At 39.7% G+C, this 20,423-nt stretch overlaps 1 protein-coding gene across 1 annotated transcript; it reads right to left on the bottom strand.

Moving 5' to 3' along the window:
* Positions 1-15,918: 15,918 nt before the first annotated feature.
* Positions 15,919-17,196, bottom strand: LOC143552692 (putative ascorbate-specific transmembrane electron transporter 1). The gene is made up of 4 exons (XM_077042841.1): positions 17,047-17,196; positions 16,903-16,951; positions 16,579-16,778; positions 15,919-16,077 (listed from the first exon to the last, which is right to left on the bottom strand). Exons 1-4 carry the CDS (start codon positions 17,194-17,196, stop codon positions 15,919-15,921), a joined length of 558 nt encoding a protein of 185 aa, XP_076898956.1.
* Positions 17,197-20,423: the final 3,227 nt, after the last annotated feature.

The raw sequence follows: 20,423 nt of genomic DNA, 5'->3' as shown, positions 1-20,423 counted from the left end.
AGACGGGCCTGACTGTTTACTTTAAATCATGACCAGTAATAAGATGATTATATGTAACTAAATAACCACCTCTTTCTCCTCTAACGTTATGTGAATCATGCATGCTTATATCATTTGTGTTTCTTTACAAAAAATGATTTTCTTCTCAACTGAAGGTGCATTTATATATATAATAATATAAAATTACATTTCAATGCAATGAAGAAACTAGAAAATCAAACATGGGGCTCATGGCAAGCATTATGTTTCGTCCTTTTCTTATTTAAAGTCGTGTGTTTTGTTTGTAAGCGGATTATTTTGAGTATAGTGGCAGACAAAATTGCCACCAAAAAAGCTTGATTAATTGTTAATTAAAATTATTTAAGTTTTCTTTAATTTATTTATTTAGTTACATTAATATTATTCTGTATCTAACTCTTTATATAATTGTACCCATGAAATGATGGGCAAATTGTGCCATAATTAAGATAATATATGTACGATCGAGTTTGATGGCAGTTTGGCCATGGCCTGTCTTTTAATGTTGTTATTAAATCTTTTGTATTTATATATAATAATGGTTGATATGGTTAAACATTCCACTAAAAAGTCCAATAATTTGATGTGAAACACAACAACCCGTCCTTTCGATTACTATTTGTTAACATGGACGTATTTGAAGAGGTAGGTCCCAGCAGAGCCCAGTTTGACCCGCAAGACTCACCTTGAAGAGGGACGTCTGCGCAGAAACCAACTGGATCCGCAGGACCAACCATGCTCAGAGACGTGACGTCCTTACGCGCAGTACGCAAGCTGTTCCCGCAGGAAATGCCTCCCAATGGTGAAATACTCTGCCTGTTCCCGCAGCTGCGGATACAAGCCATCAGGGAAGGCCACCCGCGCAGCAAGGCTACACGCACAAGGCACTTAGCTCTCAATCACTCAGTGTCACCTGAAGGAATGAGCAAAGCCGAGAACAATCCCGCACAAAGGCGGGAGGGGGAATACTCCCGCCCAAAAGCCAGTCCGTACGATACGGGAAGATCTTTTGTACTGTACCTGACGAGGTATGGGCAAAAGATCTGACTAAAGATACGACAGCTTATTGACAACAGTATGGCGAGCAGCATGCTCTTGTACTGTATGTCACTATTAGTCGCTGCCTACTCACCAACTCCTGTCATACCACGTGCATAGCCGGCAGTTGGTGGAAAAGGAATAGTACACAGCAGGCCTGGTCACTATCAGCCGCTGCCTACCCACCAACTACCAGCAGGGCACGTGCGTAGGCCACAGTTGGTATAACAGGAATACTATTCAGCCGGCCACACCTCCTTGGAAACCTACCTTCGGCTATAAATACCCCAAATGGTATGATCATCTCATCTAATCACATTATCATCATATTATACCTGATATCTGCTCTAGCAATCTCTTAATATACATTTATATTTAAAGAGCAATCTAGTCTGATTCTCACGCCGGAGGGTGGTCACAAGGAGGAACCCCCCCTTCTCAGTGACGAGCTCACGGTGTCTGTTTTGCAGGTTATCAGAAGAACCATCTTTGCCGGGTCTAACCCCTCGTGGGAAACATCTATATAACCCCCAGGTTACCCGTAATCTGCCCGGGGTCCGGTTAGTGTTTCTTCATTGGCGCCATCCGTGCATAAAAGCTAGAACTTCATTTCTTTTCAGTTTTTCAAACTTCTGGAAAGATGGTTAAAGAAACTCCGGTAACCACAACCCCAGCTACTGGGGGGAATACCGGCTACACAGTCTTTACAAACACTACCCCGGTTACCCAAGCCGGGGCAAGTGAAGTAAATTTTACGAACACTACCCCAGTTACCCAAGCTGGGGCAAGTGCAGTAAATAATCGCTCACTGGGATTCACCGATACCCAGTTAGAGAAACGAACAAGGCTCCCCCGCCAAACACTCGATGAAGTTAAGGCATGGGCGGAGGCACGTCAGAAGGAATTCCAAGCTGAGTTGGACGAACGCTTGCGTTCCGTCCAACAGGCTGACGAATTCGAAGAATACTTGGACGATGATTCGGAGGAATCCGATACCGACGCGAACCCTCGCCATAGGGCATAAGGGAAGCGTAAGGAAACGGACTCCCAACCGATAAGGCGTTTTGGAGAAGCCTTCAAACCAAAAAACACAGGTGGAAGTCCACGTGACTTCTCGAAAGCATTTACACCAAATGCTGCAAAGGCGGGAACGTCCAAATTTGCAAGGGACATTGCGGAAGCAATCGTCCCGAAAAGTGCCAAACAGATGTCTAACATCGGCACTTACGATGGCATATCTGATCCGGACGATCATTTGAACAGGTTCATAGCGGGGGCAACCGTCAGTAGTTGGACGGAACCTACGTGGTGTTACATGTTCCAAATGACGCTTGTTGGGGCAGCTAGAGCGTGGTTCGATCGTCTACCGGTCAACCACATCTACGACTGGGCAGACTTCCAACAGAAGTTTAGCCAACACTTCAGCCAACAAAGAAAGTATACCGAAGAGCAATGGACAATCCTCAAATGCATTCGAGAGGAAGATGAATCTTTGCCAAACTTCATCACTCGCTTCAACTCAAAGAAGCTAAGTCTGGGTAATATCAGCGAAGATCTTGTTCGCGCTGCTTTCATCCAGGGCGCGAACGACCCAGAGCTCATCCGCACCTTAACGGGTAAAGATGGCATGCCATCCACATGGGATGCCATCATGACAGCAGCAAAACGCTTTGCGGAAACGGAGAAGCAACTGGGTAGAGATCTCCCACAGAGCACAAACCTCTACACCCAGAAAACAAAAGAAGACAACGTCCTTACCGCCCGATTAAACAAAAAGCGGAAGCTAGGAATTTGGCAGTCAAGGGTAAGCTTTGACACCTCATCCGGCTTGCAACATCGGTTAGGCGGAAGGGATAACGTACAGTCAAACCAGAACTCAAGATGGACGCCACTCACCAAAAGCGTCACCGAGATATTCGCCACTGAGGAGCTCCCATGGCCAAAGGCTCCAATAATCCGACATCGTCACAATGCTGATCGGAGCAAATACTGTGACTATCACAAGACAAAAGGCCACAACACTGAAGAATGCATAGACGTGAAGGACATGGTCGAAGCATTTGTCAGAGATGGGACGCTCGCGCACCTCGTGGCGCGATGAACGCTGAGCAGGCTGATGCGTGTAGAACCCCATTTGGGGAAAACACGAATAAAATTGCAGCTTCAATGTTGGAGACTACATGCTGCGTAAAGAACGAGATCCCGAACCAGGTGCATATCGGCTCGATGGCACTCCCATCCCAACAACATGGAAGGGAGCTCAATTACACAGTTTGCATGTAGATCAATTCCAAATTTGTAAAGAAAAGGCCCAGAGCCACTTCTAATGGAAATGATTCTCCTTAGAACATCGACGCTGATGATTTTACATTTATACTTTTATGAACTTTCAACACTGATGCCGGTTTTCACCGCATACATAAGTGTGAAAGTCGTTGCGTGGGGAAGGCGGCAAAACCCGCATAAACCCAAAAAACGGCAAACCTTCACGCAGGTCAGTTAAAGGGTAAAGTTCAGTCATCCCACTAAATGAAAGTGCCGGTCTATCCGCATGAATCATGATAAAGGAAACTGAACACTAACCTATTAACAACCGCGCGTCGAACGGTTAATTTATTCAACACTGATGCCGGTTTTCACCGCATACATGTGTGAAAGTCGTTGCGTGGGGAAGGCGGCAAAACCCGCATAAACCCAAAAAACGACAAACCTTCACGCAGGTCAGTCATATGTAAACTTTGGTCAACTAAATGAAAGTGCCGGTCCTAACCGCACAAATCATGAGAGGAAACCAAACCTATTGACAACCGCGCGTCGAACGGTTAACTTATTCAAAACAGAGAATTTCTAACAAAAGGATGAGGAAAACCTACACGCAGGTCAGATATAGGTAAAGTTTAGCCATCTTACTAAGTGCAAGTGACGGTCCTACCCGCACAATCACGAAAGAGGAAGCAAAACTTCAACCTATTATCTACCACGTTCAAAGGTTAACTTATCCTAAACACTTAGAAATTTCAAAAAAGATGAGGAAAACCTCCACGCAGGTCAGATGTAGGTAAAGTTTAGCCATCCTACTAAGTGCAAATGACGGTCCTACCCGCACAATCACGAAAGAGGAAGCAAAACTTCAACCTATTATCTAACACGTTCAAAGGTTAACTTATTCTAAACACTTGGAAAATTGCTAATTTAAACTAAAGTATGCAAGTCATATAACGTTTATAAAGCAAGGAATCCAGTGAAAATAGCGGTCTTAACCGCACAAAGATTTATATTTCATAATATTCATTACAAGAATGGCCGGGTAACTACACGCCTACAAGAAAATAAATCTATACAAGCTAAATCTATCCTAGCAGTGGGAAGGGATATTCAGGATCAAGCTTCAGGGCCACTTCCACTTGGACCAGCACCATCAGTAGAGCGTGGCAGTTCAAGGAAAGCTTTAAGGATAGCTAGCCCATCATCAGCAGCAGCAACTTCGTTTACCTTCTCCACCACCGGATGCGGGAAGGTGGCATACTGATTCACTGCTTGGTCGTATACAGCTTCAGTATCTACATCAAATAAAGGGAAGTTGGAAAGCGGGATGCCTTTCTCAACGAACCCTATACCAAGCAGGAAACCGGCCTTTTCCCCATCCTCATGAGAAGCGTTGAGGGCTGCGCTCATAGCATCGTCATAAGACGTCTCCGTGAAGACTCGATGCACAACCTACAAAAAAGAAAATACAAGTATCAGAACCTTTTCTATTTACAAAGAAAAGCGTAAAGACATGAAAAGCTTACCTGAGACAACGCTTCTCGAAGAAGCCATTCCTTGGCAACCAGAGCTTCTTGGAGGGCAGCTTGAGCTTCGTTACGGGCGCGTTCGGCTTCACTTTTGTTAAGGTTGGCAAGCAACACTTCTTTAGCCGCAGCCTCTTCGACGCCCTTTAGCTTCCGCTCAGTGTGGTCAAGCACCCCCCTCTGGTCCAAGATCTCTTGGAGCTTTTTGGCGTCTTCCATCGCCAAGGCATCATGAGCCTGCTGGAGAGCCTCTAATTTGGCTTTAAGCTCTTCATTCTCCACGCGTAGAGGCTCAGCAACAGCTTCAGCCTTGGTGGCCCTTTCAGTTGCGTTCCTAGCAGTTTCCTTAGCCAGCCGAAGCTGTTCATTAACAGCTTGGGCAGCCTTGGAACGGGCCTCGAGACGGGCCTGAACCTCAACTTCAAGGGCCTTGAACGCCTTCTCCTTCTCCGCAGCAGCCGCGGAGAGCCTCCTATTCTCCTCCCGGACAGCCCGCGCCTGAGCTACTTCTTAGATGCGAGCTGCTTTTAACTTGTCGTTTTCACGACAAAGCAGCTCGACGCGAGGCTGCATCCGGGCCAGGAGAACCCGAAGCTTATTGGTTAGCCTACCCTCCTGGTAGCTAGCCATGGCTTCCCCCAACGCACCGCTGGGAGCTGCGTGACGAGCCCAGTCCACGCACTCCACAGGCGTGCGAAGGGTTGTTCCTCGGCGGATGTTCCATCATGGAACATACACTTCATTGGAATCCGACACTGCAAAAAACATAAAGCAGTTAGGAAAAGATGATAAAAATATGGAAAGGGCCAAAAGAACCCTACGCACCTGTAGGGTCAACAACAGGCCGATAGCCGCCGAACCCATCATTTGAACCCAAGGGAAATCCATCCAAGAGGTCAGGCAGATGGGAAGGAAGCAGAGGTTGGCGATAAGCCCCATGCATACCTGAAGGATCGGCCGTCGTTGCCGATGACGGAGGAGGCATGGTAACAGCCGCCGCGGTCGCCGCTGCGGAATCCGCAGCAAAAGTAACCGCCGGCTCAATGAAAGATGCGGTAAAAATGGCACTGACAGCCGGCGGTGATGTCATCACAGCTGGAACAGTCGGCTCAACGGAGTGAGCAACTGAACCAGCGGAAGCAGGCGCAGGCGCAGCCGCCTGGGTCGTCGCCTCAGGTAGGCTGACCAAGCCTACCGTCATGGGCGGAGAGGTACTCCTCTGCGCTCCACCCTGGAATGCGTCAACATCCACGCCTGCACAAAGAAGACAAGTGTTAATGATGGAAAGCTATGAAGTTAAAGATAAAACAAAGTTTGTACTTACGGGTTTTCTTGAGCCTGAAAGTGCGAACAGGCGGGGATGAACCCGATGGAGCCGGCCTCTTCACGCCGCTCACCGTCGTCATCTGGGGCTCCCCGGAGGTGACAGTCGCAGCCTCCGGAGCAGTGGTCCTATCACCACCCGGGTTCCCCGCCACCTCCTCGCTCTCGGCCTCTGAGTCAGACCGAGGCACCGGATCGGCAGTGGAGGCCACCTTCTCCTTCCCCTTCCCGCCGGCAGCCTTCTTCTTCCGCACCAACGGAGGACCATCTGCGGATTCCTCATCAGAACATAAGATTAGAGGAATTCCAGCAGAGGTTTCAACATTGAGGGGTCGAGGGTTGAATAGCGCCTTACCTGGCCGCCTGGCGCTCAGGATCTCGTGGCCTAGCGGGTAGACCTCCCCGTTTGTTCTAGGACGGGCAACTCGTTCTCGTCTAGAGCGCGAGTACCCATCCGAGCGGGACTGTCAGCCTCCCGCGGATACAGGAGCGACTGCAAGTCGTTCCCCTCTGAAATAAAAGAAAAGCAGTTAGAAGAGATTCTAAATCAACAAAAAGGAACAGAGCATACCGTAAGGAACAGAGTTCGAACCGTATTCAAGGACGATTGGGATCTTTCGCGCATCCGCATCCTTCCACACCCGGCTCATCCCGAGCATTACCATCCCGGACTCCGCAAACCGGTAAACCGGAGATTGGACTCGGGATATCTTCGAGAACCATTCCGCCTCCTGGTAGTTGGAGGCGTGAAGGCTGGGAAGTGCTTGCCCATTCTTGAACTTCATGGCAAGGGGGATGGCGCGAGCGGAGATGAAAAAGAGCTCACGCTTCCATGAGCGAAGACTGCGCTCGGTTGCGCTAATCTTCAAACCCTTAATCCGGGTTATCAACGTATACCACCCCTGGATGCACCTCCAAGAGTAGAAGGTCATCAGGCGGTCGACATAGGGCTCAATGCCCAGAATCCGGCACACCCACTCGAAATGGCGAACCTTGGCGATCGCCATCGGGTGCACCTCGGTCAGGTGCACACCGTGCCTCTCCAGGACACGGTACACAAACTTTGTCAATGGGAACCTAAGATTCCCATAAATAAAGAATGCAGCATATACCCCGATCTTGCCTCTGGGGGCATCATACACCGTCTGATGGGGTTCAGGAAACTCAGGCTCGAGAGACTCGAGCATGAACTTCCTGACGATGTACTGATACAGATCGACAGGCAGAGCACACTGGCACTCGCTAGCAGTACTCTTGTCATCGGCGAACACCCCAGCCTCCTGGGCTGTAGATTCGAGATCACGAGAAGACATCTTGCAGATGAAAGAAGAAAACGATTTCAAGAGAATGCTTGCCTGAAAAGGTGAGTATTCGCCGGAAATCGTTTTGAAGATGAAGAGAAGACTGAAAGTGTGGATTACAAAGAACCCTCTCCCCCTTTTTATACTAATCGCAATTAATGCGATGCATTTAATGCGGAAGAGAGAGAAATCGAAGGTGCAATGAAACTATGACACGTGACAAAAAGCAAGCTGGCAACAGCCGTTGAAAGGACGCGTACCATTAATTTCGCGGCCACGCGCCCGAAAAATCGCGCCCACGCGCCTGAAAAAGCGTCTGGAATGACCAGGTACTGTCACGTCACCATAACTTCCTGCACGTCCTGACACAGTCAGAAGAAACCGTCGCACGACGTTTCAGAGGTTTGGACTGTTCTTATCCTCTCACCAACTCTTCGAATTTCAAAATTCAAAAAGATTCAAAAGTAAGCGGGAAAATACCCCTTACCTTGGCAACCAAGTAACCATAAGACGGATGCGGGTACAGTGTTAAGGCAAAACCCTTCACATACCTAGCACCCGCAGGGAATTGAAGCCAAGAATACCTTGGCAACCAAGTAACCATAAGACGGATGCGGGTACAGTGTTAAGGCAAAACCCTTCACATACCTAGCACCCGCAGGGAATTGAAGCCAAGAATACCTCGGCAACCAAGTAACTATAAAACGGGTGCGGGTACAGTGTTAAGGCAAAACCCTTCACATACCTAGCACCCGCAGGGAATGGACGCCAGGAATACCTTGGAAGTAAAGTAACCGTAAGACGAGCGCGGGTACAGTGTTAAGGCAAAACCCTTCACATACCTAGCGCTCCGCAGGGAATTGAAACCAAGAAGGATCTTCTGGGCAATGCTTGCGGAAACGGGAATAACATCCCCGCATAGCGGGAACGTCGAGAACTACATTGTTTGAAGCTCCAGGATGGAATTGGTGGTTTTAACATAATTGATCACTATGTTCAAAACTATCAAAACCTCATGGAGAATCCACACAAGTAGGACTCAACGCTCCTGACTTGCGAGGAGGTTACTGACCTACCCGCATCATACCCAAAGATCAAGCAGGAAAGTCGGGAATTTCTGCAAGTGACAAGGACTTCCGCGGGAAGAATCCATATGGAAAACCTTAAAATTAAACCCTTTTCAAAACCCTTTGCTTAAGTCCAAAAGTTCACCTCACTTTATTAAACATTCATAAGAACATTGGACTGGGGGGACTTGAAGAGGTAGGTCCCAGCAGAGCCCAGTTGGACCCGCAAGACTCACCTTGAAGAGGGACGTCTGCGCAGAAACCAACTGGATCCGCAGGACCAACCATGCTCAGAGACGTGACGTCCTTACGCGCAGTACGCAAGCTGTTCCCGCAGGAAATGCCTCCCAATGGTGAAGTACTCTGCCTGTTCCCGCAGCTGCGGATACAAGCCATCAGGGAAGGCCACCCGCGCAGCAAGGCTACACGCACAAGGCACTTAGCTCTCAATCACTCAGTGTCACCTGAAGGAATGAGCAAAGCCGGGAACAATCCCGCACAAAGGCGGGAGGGGGAATACTCCCGCCCAAAAGCCAGTCCGTACGATACGGGAAGATCTTTTGTACTGTACCTGACGAGGTATGGGCAAAAGATCTGACTAAAGATACGACAGCTTATTGACAACAGTATGGCGAGCAGCATGCTCTTGTACTGTATGTCACTATTAGCCGCTGCCTACTCACCAACTCCTGTCATACCACGTGCATAGCCGGCAGTTGGTGGAAAAGGAATAGTACACAGCAGGCCTGGTCACTATCAGCCGCTGCCTACCCACCAACTACCAGCAGGGCACGTGCGTAGGCCACAGTTGGTATAACAGGAATACTATTCAGCCGGCCACACCTCCTTGGAAACCTACCTTCGGCTATAAATACCCCAAATGGTATGATCATCTCATCTAATCACATTATCATCATATTATACCTGATATCTGCTCTAGCAATCTCTTAATATACATTTATATTTAAAGAACAATCTAGTCTGATTCTCACGCCGGAGGGTGGTCACAAGGAGGAACCCCCCCTTCTCAGTGACGAGCTCACGGTGTCTGTTTTGCAGGTTATCAGAAGAACCATCTTTGCCGGGTCTAACCCCTCGTGGGAAACATCTATCTAACCCCCAGGTTACCCGTAATCTGCCCGGGGTCCGGTTTTGTAAGCGGATTATTTTGAGTATAGTGGCAGACAAAATTGCCACCAAAAAAGCTTGATTAATTGTTAATTAAAATTATTTAAGTTTTCTTTAATTTATTTATTTAGTTACATTAATATTATTCTGTATCTAACTCTTTATATAATTGTACCCATGAAATGATGGGCAAATTGTGCCATAATTAAGATAATATATGTACGATCGAGTTTGATGGCAGTTTGGCCATGGCCTGTCTTTTAATGTTGTTATTAAATCTTTTGTATTTATATATAATAATGGTTGATATGGTTAAACATTCCACTAAAGAGTCCAATAATTTGATGTGAAACACAACAACCCGTCCTTTCGATTACTATTTGTTAACATGGACGTATTCAATTCAAAGGTGTTCATTGACGCTTCGGATAACTTTTTAACTAATACGCGTTATATAAAGCAATCGTTTTCTTGTACTTTTACAGTAGTCTTACGACCCTAATTGTATGAATATGGAGTATGGTTAACTCAGATCTTCTTGAATGTCTCAACCACATAATACTCACTTTCGTTGTTAAGAGCATTTTCACTCTTACATATTTGTAGTACCATACTTTCACTTGTCCCTAATGAACAATTGACTGATTTTTTTATCATTAAATCGTTATATATTGTCTGGGAACAACATAAATGAAAGTTATATAGAGGCGCACAAGGTTATTTGCCATTAGAGTAGTCATTGCCCTCAATTACGAAACTGGAAGTTAGAATGCCGTTAATTATATAGCCAATATGAATTATCACTATGCATATTGAATTTTAATAATCCCACATTTGTGTGGCTGGCCAATAATCTTACTTGAGAATATTTATGCCGGAAGTCCCACCTTTTTAACATTTCTGTATTATTGGACCATAATTAACGGTGTTAAGTTTATATCCGAACTTCAAACTTAGGTTTAAGGGCTTTTGATCGGAAGAATGATACGAGATGATTGATGTAAAACTTACATCGAAACAGTGCTCCAAACGATGATTGACTTGATTAATTGGAAGTTTAAACAACCGTATCCTCCTTCGAATATAGTTTGGAGTACCGGTTCGGGGTAAGTTTTACATCAATCGACTCGTATCATTCTTTCAATTAAAAGCCCTAAAACATTAAATTGAAATTCGGATAACATCTATTGTCGTTAAGTTTTTTTAGGAGGTCTAATGAGACAACATTGTTTAAATGGGTTGGGGGAAGGGGGGGGGGGGTTTCCAATAAGAAACAGTCTCATGTGGGATAATGGCCCACCGCATACAGATAAGATTATTATAATCCAAATTGCATTATTACCGTACGTCAATACTTGGTAGTTTAGATTATCAAAATAAAATTATTAAATAATTTGAGCCTTTTATGTAGAGACATACCAGTAAACTGCTAACATAAATTGATGGCAAATTGGCAATGAGCCAATGAATCATATCAATAGGTCCAAATCCAAAAGGTAGCACTAGCCCAAAGAACCTAATGAGGCCCGAATCAGATTAAATATATTAGTTAATATTTTTTCTTTAAATAATTGCAATTACAAAGGGCAAAAGCTCGTCATTTCTTGTAGGGATTGGTGATCATTCAAGTGGACCGCAAAGGCACTTTTAGCATTCAATATACATCAAATCAATATGCTACTATTTTATAAAGAAAAATTGGATAAAGATTAAATGGACCATCAAAGAAAGAAATAAGAATGAAGATATATAGAAGATTTCATGTATCCATGTGGGTCTATTATTTATATAATATATAAAATATAAACGTTAATAGAAACGGCGAACAGATTATTAAACAAAAAGTAAATTGCTATTTTGATCATTGTGGTGTTTTTTTTTCATGTAATTAACTCTTATATATGTATATATTAATTTTTGTTTTAGGCTAAACGTATCCCCCTCTATTGCTATCCATACATCCCCCTGAACTTTCATTTCCCTTTGACAATTGTAATTGACATGTTAGTCCCTCTTATTTTATTTTATAATTCTTGATCTCAAATTATCAAATAAAAAACTATTAAGTTTATTTTTGTTTTACAGTTTTTTATATATTTTTGTTATTGATTTTATTATTTTACTTCTTTAAGATCTTATTAAAAGTTTGTTATTATTTTTTTACATGTTTTAAAAAGTTTTGTATGTTTTATCTAGCTAGTTTTTTTTTATTTATTTTTTATTTATAAAATGTATTCAAAATAATTTAATATTTTTGTTAGATTTGGATACATGAGATTAATGTTATATGAGAAAAGAGTCAATTTTTATATCAAGTTGTATGTTATTACACCTTTTTATTTATAAAAAATAATATGATTTTTTATAAAATAATGTAAACTATCTCTTAATTAAAAAAAAACACTCTACAAAAAGATTAAAAGAAGTATAGAAAAAAATACATTTTTTTAAAACAAGAAAAAATCATTTTTTAAATAAGAAAAAAAAACATTTTTCTAAGTAAGAAAAATATGTTTTTATTAAAGGCTTTTAAAATTACATAAAAAGATAAATAGAAAAAAAATTATTAAATTAAAATAGAAAAAAATTTCTTTTATATAAATAATAATAATGATAATAAAAGATAACAAAATAACAAAAGAAGCAACAAAAATGTGTAAATTGTATTAATGTAAGATTTGAGGGAATGGGTATGTTTAGTAAAAATGGATGAAACGGGGGTACGTTTAGCAACACCCTTTTTTTATTAGGAAGGGTACTTTGGTCTACCTATTAAATATATAAAAAAAACTTTATATATAATTAATTTTAAGTAAATTACACAAATAACCCATTTTTTACTTATCTACATAAATAGTCCCTTAGATGTAAAAAGATCGAACGTCTTTTAATTAAACGAAAAGACACAAACGACGTAAGCTAAAGGGCTCAAATACATGGTTAAATATTTAAAATTAATCATCAAGAAATGATTTAAGAAAAAAATGCGAATTCGTACCCGTATAATAACAATTAGGGTTTACCATTTTAAGTTAAACTAGTAACAAATTTTCCTTCTTTCTTTCATTATATCTCATTTCAACTTACTAGGAGACCTTAATTATCCATGTTATGGGAATCATGTTAAATGCGTGTTTATAGTAATATAAAATGTCTATATTTCATGCAACGAACGCATGCATGCATCTAACACTATATAACTAATTAAGATGTCTAACATGTGATTAACAAAATGCACCCTTCAAATCTATTACGTTTATGCTTTACAAAAGCTATTTTAGTTGTTGTCATCATCACATCATGTGGTCTTTGCTTAATTCTTTTGGTAATTTTTTAGAATCAATTTATATATGTTAATGAATGCTTAATTGTGTAATTGTAGTGATGAAAGAAAGTATCGGAGCACCAGCGCCACCACCAGCACCACCTAAAGCGACGTGTTGGTCTAAAAGCTCGACGTTCAAAGGAGCTTGCTTCTCGGATAGAAATTGTAACCATGAGTGCACAACTAAAGAACAAACAGCACATTCGGGTGCTTGCCAAGAATTGAAGTGCATGTGTGGGAAAGATTGTAAATAAATCATAAATGAAAATAGAATAATAAATGAAAATAATTAAGGTTTGGGTTATGAGAGGACAATGAAGCAATAATCTTGATCGGTTTCGGCTTCAAACGTTGAATTCAGAAGATCAGATCTAGGGTTTTAGTGTTTCACAAAGAACATGCTACAATAGGTAGTTTTCGATTTAGTTAGTAGCTTTCGCTTATGAATGAAATTCTCTCTTAATGGTATTTTTCGCTTATGACATAGATTTCACTTAATTGATAGTTTTCGTTAAAAAAATATCGTTTTTGCTTAAGACATAGTTTTCGCTTTAGATAATGCTCTCACTTAAACTAGTGTTTTTGTCTTAAAGCCAAAAGTTATTGATTTTAGTGAAAACCGAATATAAAGCAAGGACTATGTGTGGATGTGAAACTATGGGTCTAGTGAACAAAATAGACATAGCAAAAAATCCGAGATTGATGCCTTTTAACTAATAGTTTTACGTGCGAACCTTGTATAGTTGTCTGTGTTATGTCAGAAAGCCTTATAGTTTTTTTATTTTGTGAAGGCAAGTTTGGAATAAAAATCATACCCGGAAAGAAAAACCTAACCGGGCACAAAGGCAAGCTTGGAATAGAAAGCCTTATAGTTTAACTAAGGCATTTACCTTACTAGATGAGTTTCTAGACCCTTTTTTGATATATTTTCAGGCGATGTGCATACTATTGATGTAATGATATAGAGAAAATGAACTTTGCCAGTTGTAACACTTTAGGCAAATGTTACATTGGCCGTGAACTGGAGAGATCATTTATTCATAATAAATGTCTTTGTTCTTAAAACATCAATGCATTTTGGGATTAGTTGACTGTGGAATAGATCAAAACTCCTTAGTTAATGACGGGTGGCAACCTATGAGTCTCCGCCATGACAACCAAAAACAAATATGTGAGTTCTTGGATGGACCATCCATTGGAGGTAAAGCGAACAAATATTATTTGTGGCACTAGGGGTTGAATGCTACGAGCGAATTGTTTTAACTGCGATAATAGTTTTGGCTTATTACCTATGTTAGGAAAAAAAAAAGAATGAATACTGAATGTCAAAGTAAGATTATGACAATTTTTAAATTATAAACTTGTTACTGATGGTAAAAAAAATTATACTATCAGACAAGAATCCGTCGATAATACTCATTTGTTTTGGTGAAAATTTATCATTTCTTTTCACATGAAACCCCACTTTAATACACTGCAATGTTTCCCGGTATATATATGAGCTCTAAATAAGGAGTTTTTTACCGAACTAGTGTAGTTACAAAAATTATTTACTAATTTGGCGTAGAATTATTTACCAAATTGGGTACTTTCTTAAAACTTGTGTTTCTCTTACTTATTAGCTAAATACAACTTAGTTTTGTGTATTTGTCTCATTTTTGCTACTAGGAAATTAAGAACTGTAAGTTTGTAGATGGTATCGACCACAAATAAAGTTAAACATGATAATTAATTAACTCTGGCTAATTAATGTAGAAGATTGCAAAAGAATTGAACGTTTTATACTATCATTGCTACATGTATACGGAATGAATAACAATTATGTAATTAACATGATTTCAATCATTTATTCCGTATGCACTATGTTGTTGATTTGTGGGCCTTCTATTTTCATATCATAATTGATTTGGTTGATTAATATAGAAGAATGCATTAAAAATTAAACATTATATATTATCATTGCTATACATGTATACAGAATTAATAGCATCATGTATGTAGTTAACATGATTTCAATTACGTGATGTCATTCATTCCGTCAGGCCCGGCCCAAGGGTGTGGCAGGGTAGTCGACGGCCACAGGCCCGACACCCCGCTAGGCCCGAAATTTTTTTTTTAAAAAAAATTATATGTATTTTTATGAAAAAAAATATGTATAATCAATGTTTCAACACATTTACATAAACATAAGTTTGGTCTAGTGGCAAAGAGGTATGACTTATAACCAAGAGGTTGTGGGTTCTAATCTTATTTAAGACATTTTTAAGTTTATTTTTACACAAAAGTTTTTTACACAACTCAAATCATAACTAAGTAAGCCCACTTAAAATTAAATTGTTTAAACATTAAAAAATGTTCCTTTTACTTAAAACCCAAAAAAATTTCGACTTCTCAAAGCCGTCCCTGCATTCTATATTCATAATGTTGCTTATTTTCAAATCATATATTTTCTTGTCAAAATTGATTTTGATTGATCAATATGGAAGATTGCATAAAAAGTAAACGTTTATATCGTCATTGCTACGCATGCATACGTAATGACTATCATCATGTAGTTAACATGATTTCAACAACGTGATGTCATTCATTTTGTATGCATGCACAACACTATTATATAAAACTTTTATTTTCAAGCAATCTTCTATATCAATCAACCAAAATTAATTAGTGATCCAAGAAAACCGTCAATCCGTAAGTTAATTAATGACATCATAAATAGAAATAGCTGCTTAAGTAAAATGATGAAATGGTCACTTTGATTATGTTTAGGTACCTTTAAAGACCAATAACATTAACATATGTTTGAATAAAAAAAATGTAAACTATTTCCTTTTCAAAGGAATAACAACAAGAAGACTAACAGATATCCCAAACATAAGTATCAATATTCCTATAAAGTTGACCACAAGGGCTTCGTGACCTTTATGCTACTTCTGAAACATAAATTCCTCCATTAATCCGGTTTCTGCAGTCACGATCGCCATGAAAACTATGCCTACACCGGTAAAAATATGCCACGGGGCAAATGTAGCGCGTGTTGCTGACTTGGCACCCGGAAACAAGAAGGTGACAATTCCAAGTAACAACTAGCATTTGTTAAGGTTGTGTTAGTAAGATATATATGAACATGTTGGAAGGTGATTAATAAATCCCTTGTTTCGGGATTGAATTAATTACTTATGTTAATTTTCTATACGAAACGGCGTGGGTTTTGATTTAGTCAAAATAAATACTTTGGGGTCAAACCCGCGAACACATTAATTAGCTAATTGAGTCGTGTTCATGTTAGCCAAGTGAGATTTCTAAATAAGTTTATAAAATAATATTCTATTTATTTAATTTTCTAAATAAATTTATAAAATAAAATTAAAAACTATGTTAGTATCTTTTTATGCAAAAATTTAATAATAATCAAATAAATTGGCATAATTTAAATATAGGTGCTTCAAAAACTACAACTAATATGTAAACTTTAAAATTTTAAAATATTAATATACAAAACTTTATTTTGGGTTGACAAGGTTGGGTCCATCAACATGTGAACACGATCCGTTTAGCAGCCCTGTGTTAACATGTAGAAAGATTACCTGAAGGCCGAATAAGCATATGGTAGCCAAACCGATCCAAGAATGTAAAGTGTACGCATGTCCGGCTTTGAGTTCATTATGAAATTTAAAAACCGCGTAAATGCCCAATATTCCAGCAAGAAGGGCAATCAAATGCAACATTAGGTGAATTAGTTTAAGGGTTTGTCTTGTTGCAGGAATCCCCTTGTATATTATAATTGCTGATTCAAAATAATGATATGATTAGCACACTTAAAGTGAATTTAATTGCTTAAAATAAATATAATAATAATCTTACCTTAAAGTGAATTTAATTGCTTAAAATAAATATAATAATAATCTTACCATCACCCAAAAAAATAATGAATTCAAGTACCGTAAGAAGTGGATGCATCTGTGAATCAAATAATACTCTAAGGTGAGATTTTTATCGGCTAACCAGAAAATGATGAAATTATTAAAATTCAATTATTCAGTTATTTAATACACATTTATTATTAAACTTATATTGAAAATCTGGATTTTTACATGAGATGTGAAAGCAACGCCTTCCCTCAACTTTATAAGCCAATACAATCCAAGGATGGCAATAGATACCGCTAGCAAATGTGAGAACACGGTCATCAGGAACGTTGACATTCGATAACTCGAGCGGTTGTTTTCTATGACACAAGTTGAAAATGATAGGTTTACTTGTTGTTTTACCTTGTAAAACAATATTGAAGACATATCTTTACAAAGCATGTATATATACAAGTCTTGAATGATATTGTATATATATGATATTTGTAATTGTTGTTATCATATTATATGTTATACAAGTATAACGCGTATAATATAGTAACATATTATATTATGATATAATATGAAATGATACCATACTATACTATAATATCATATTATACCATTTTAATATCTTTGTATTTGAAAAGGCGTACAAATAAGAACAGGCCGGTCTTCGAGATTTCAGTTTCCTCATATCTATTATTCTTTAGAACGGTGACTTTCTTGTGTGTTAGGTCACGCACTCCCTAAATTTGGAGAGTCTTGTTGTCTCACTCTGATCAGACTATGTTGTCTTAACCGGGTTCACGCTGGCTTCAGAGTTTGGCTGGGGCTTTTCCCTCCGGGAAACCATACCACCGACTATCACTTAACAGTCGTTGTGCCACCACAAGAGTTGAACTCTCATATATAACACACAATGGGGTAAAACTTGAGTGGGCTCTGAATTCAAACTGACAACCTTGCAAGGCCTAGCTAAAATCGTTCATTGCATATATCACTCAAAACTTTTTGTGTCGGTCATTGATGACCGTCGTTTGAGTCAATCAAAAACCTAATTATTCTAAATAGTTAGAGCAAGTAGGGTATCGTATCACAAGGAGTATGTGGTCAATGTAATTCATGTAACAGATATAATATTATGAAGTAAATGGTTTTAGTGCTGATCACACAAGCAATTTTTAGTGAATGTAGAGAACTAAGCAATGAACAAGTAAACGAATTTCAAACAGTTAACAAAGCAAATCACACCCGGGAATTCAAGTAAGCAACCAAACAGTATCTCATGCAACTTAACAGATTTATTATTAACGATTAACTGAAAACTGATCAACTAGACAAAACCTTAGACGTCAACAATTACTTTACACACGGCACTGGTTATCAAACAGTCCTTGCCAGTGTGACTCAGTTAAGGGTAATTGTACGTTTTATCGTATTCAATCTTACCAAACAGTTATATGACTAATTATCTTGCAACCGGTAACAGATCGTTCAGACCAACGTAAACCTAAACTGATCGAACACACAGAAATACTAAACATCAATAATCATATATCAATCTTCAATAACAATAGACAACTATTCTTAATAACATGAGAAAAACTGTAAATGATTACAAACTATACATCTCGGGTGCGATTCTAGGAGATTAGCCGAGCCTAGAAATCATTGAATCTGCTATACGGATGATAGGAATCATATGTAAGATCTTGACACAAGCTAGGATAGTGGAAATCGCCTATAAGAACTGCTTGAATCGCCTCTTGGTCGTCAAAAACGAAGTTAGGGTTTCTTTGTTGATGAAATTGATGTTATAAACCAAAATCCCGTCTGCACACCCATCGCGGTACGCGACGGGGTCTTCTATGGCCATCGCGTACCGCGATTGACCAATAGTCAACGTCTTCATTTAAGTCCCATTGCGGTACGGGATAGGACCCTCAGCACACCCATCGCGTACCGCGATAGGTTCTGCTACAACCAACTTCAATAAATGATATCGTTTTACGTGCTGGACATCCCGGGTCTTCATTCCGTGTCACAACAGGTCCAAATTGAGTACTTTAACGCCTATGACCTGAAATCCAATTAAACACGTATGAAGTATCGATAGTTCTAAAATAAACAATTAAAACTAAATAATAAACAAACTAAAACATATACAAATTAACCGACCATCACATCCCCACACTTATCTTTTGCTTGCCCTCAAGCAAAACTCTAAAGTAAACATCGACCTCCATCATAGGTATGTAGATTATCGACATTAATACTAGTAAGGTTTAAGGTCATACCCAGTTTTCCAGACTGACACTGTTTTTAGATTGACATCTCACAAATACAGTTAAATGCTATAATAAAAATAATAGAGCCGCCCAGACAGGTGTACTTTGTTTCCGGTTAAGGCACACATGCTCATACCACTCGTAATATAACATCTCTCCTCTCGGTTTAATATCTGGACTAGCAAAAGATGTGCCAGTATCACTCAGCTCTCAATATCACTCATAAGTACATATTAATCCATCAAGCTGCTTTGGCACAAATGCAAATCAAGAGGTCTTTAAAAGGGTTGTAACGGGGCCAGGTGTAAGGGTATGGAAGGGAAATATTTAAGTAGCTCAAACGATCCGACCCGTCTTATTACAAAACATCTAAATAAATGAAACTACTGTAAAATTAAATGACTGATTATATACATCTAAATAAGCAAACTATCAACATACTGAACATCTAAATAAGCAAACTACAGTACTGATTTCACATTTTTTTAACGAACTACAGAATACATAACTGAATATAAACAGACATCTTTTTGTCTTTTTCTCATTTTTTTCAAGCATAATAACGTGATGCTTAACAATAAGATAAATACAAATACAAAGCAAAAGCAACTACAATTACAGATACAAATAAAACCTAGTAAGCCAGATCGTATCGTAACATAATGTCGGGGTTAAACAAACGAAAAATAAGTCCAAGAAATGTTTTATAAGGGACCCAACATAAACCACACCTCACATGTGTAATAATGAGGCCCCAACCCCCCAATACCCACACTCATGCTCATCCAGACGAGGCTTAACCTAGTTGCCTCTATCACTTTTGCATTTTGCCAACTGTGATCTCGTAATCAATGAACATCAGTGAAAGCACTCAAAAGACATGTCTGTACTATATATTATATGTGTATTATATATATTTGGGTCAACTCACACACGTGCCGGAGGAATAGGGTTGACGATATAAACATGTGTACCTGTCCCCATGACTCGTTATCCCCGCCTAAACGACCCCATTTTCAACTTCTCGTAATAAAAACATTTGTGAGTAAGACTAATGATACGCTGAAAAACCAACCATGACCAGAAACCTATGACTTGGCATTAATGGCAATAATTAACAGTTAACAACTTTGGTTTCTGAACACTCTTCGAGATACTATCGGGCTAAAATTTTTCAAATTTCCCCCCATCCCCACACTTGAGGTTTACATTGTCCTCAATGTAAGAATACTTAACATTGTCCTCAAATTTAAAAATTGATAGAACGATTAATGAACATTTGAGGGACGGGGT

This window comes from Bidens hawaiensis, unplaced genomic scaffold (genome assembly GCF_021521415.1).
Source record: "Bidens hawaiensis isolate Kalapana, Puna unplaced genomic scaffold, B.hawaiensis_p1.1 tig00017009_1, whole genome shotgun sequence".
Classification (NCBI taxonomy): Eukaryota; Viridiplantae; Streptophyta; class Magnoliopsida; order Asterales; family Asteraceae; genus Bidens; species Bidens hawaiensis.
The sequence above is the reverse complement of the archived record's forward strand: the minus strand, read 5'-3'. Positions and strand labels throughout refer to the sequence as shown.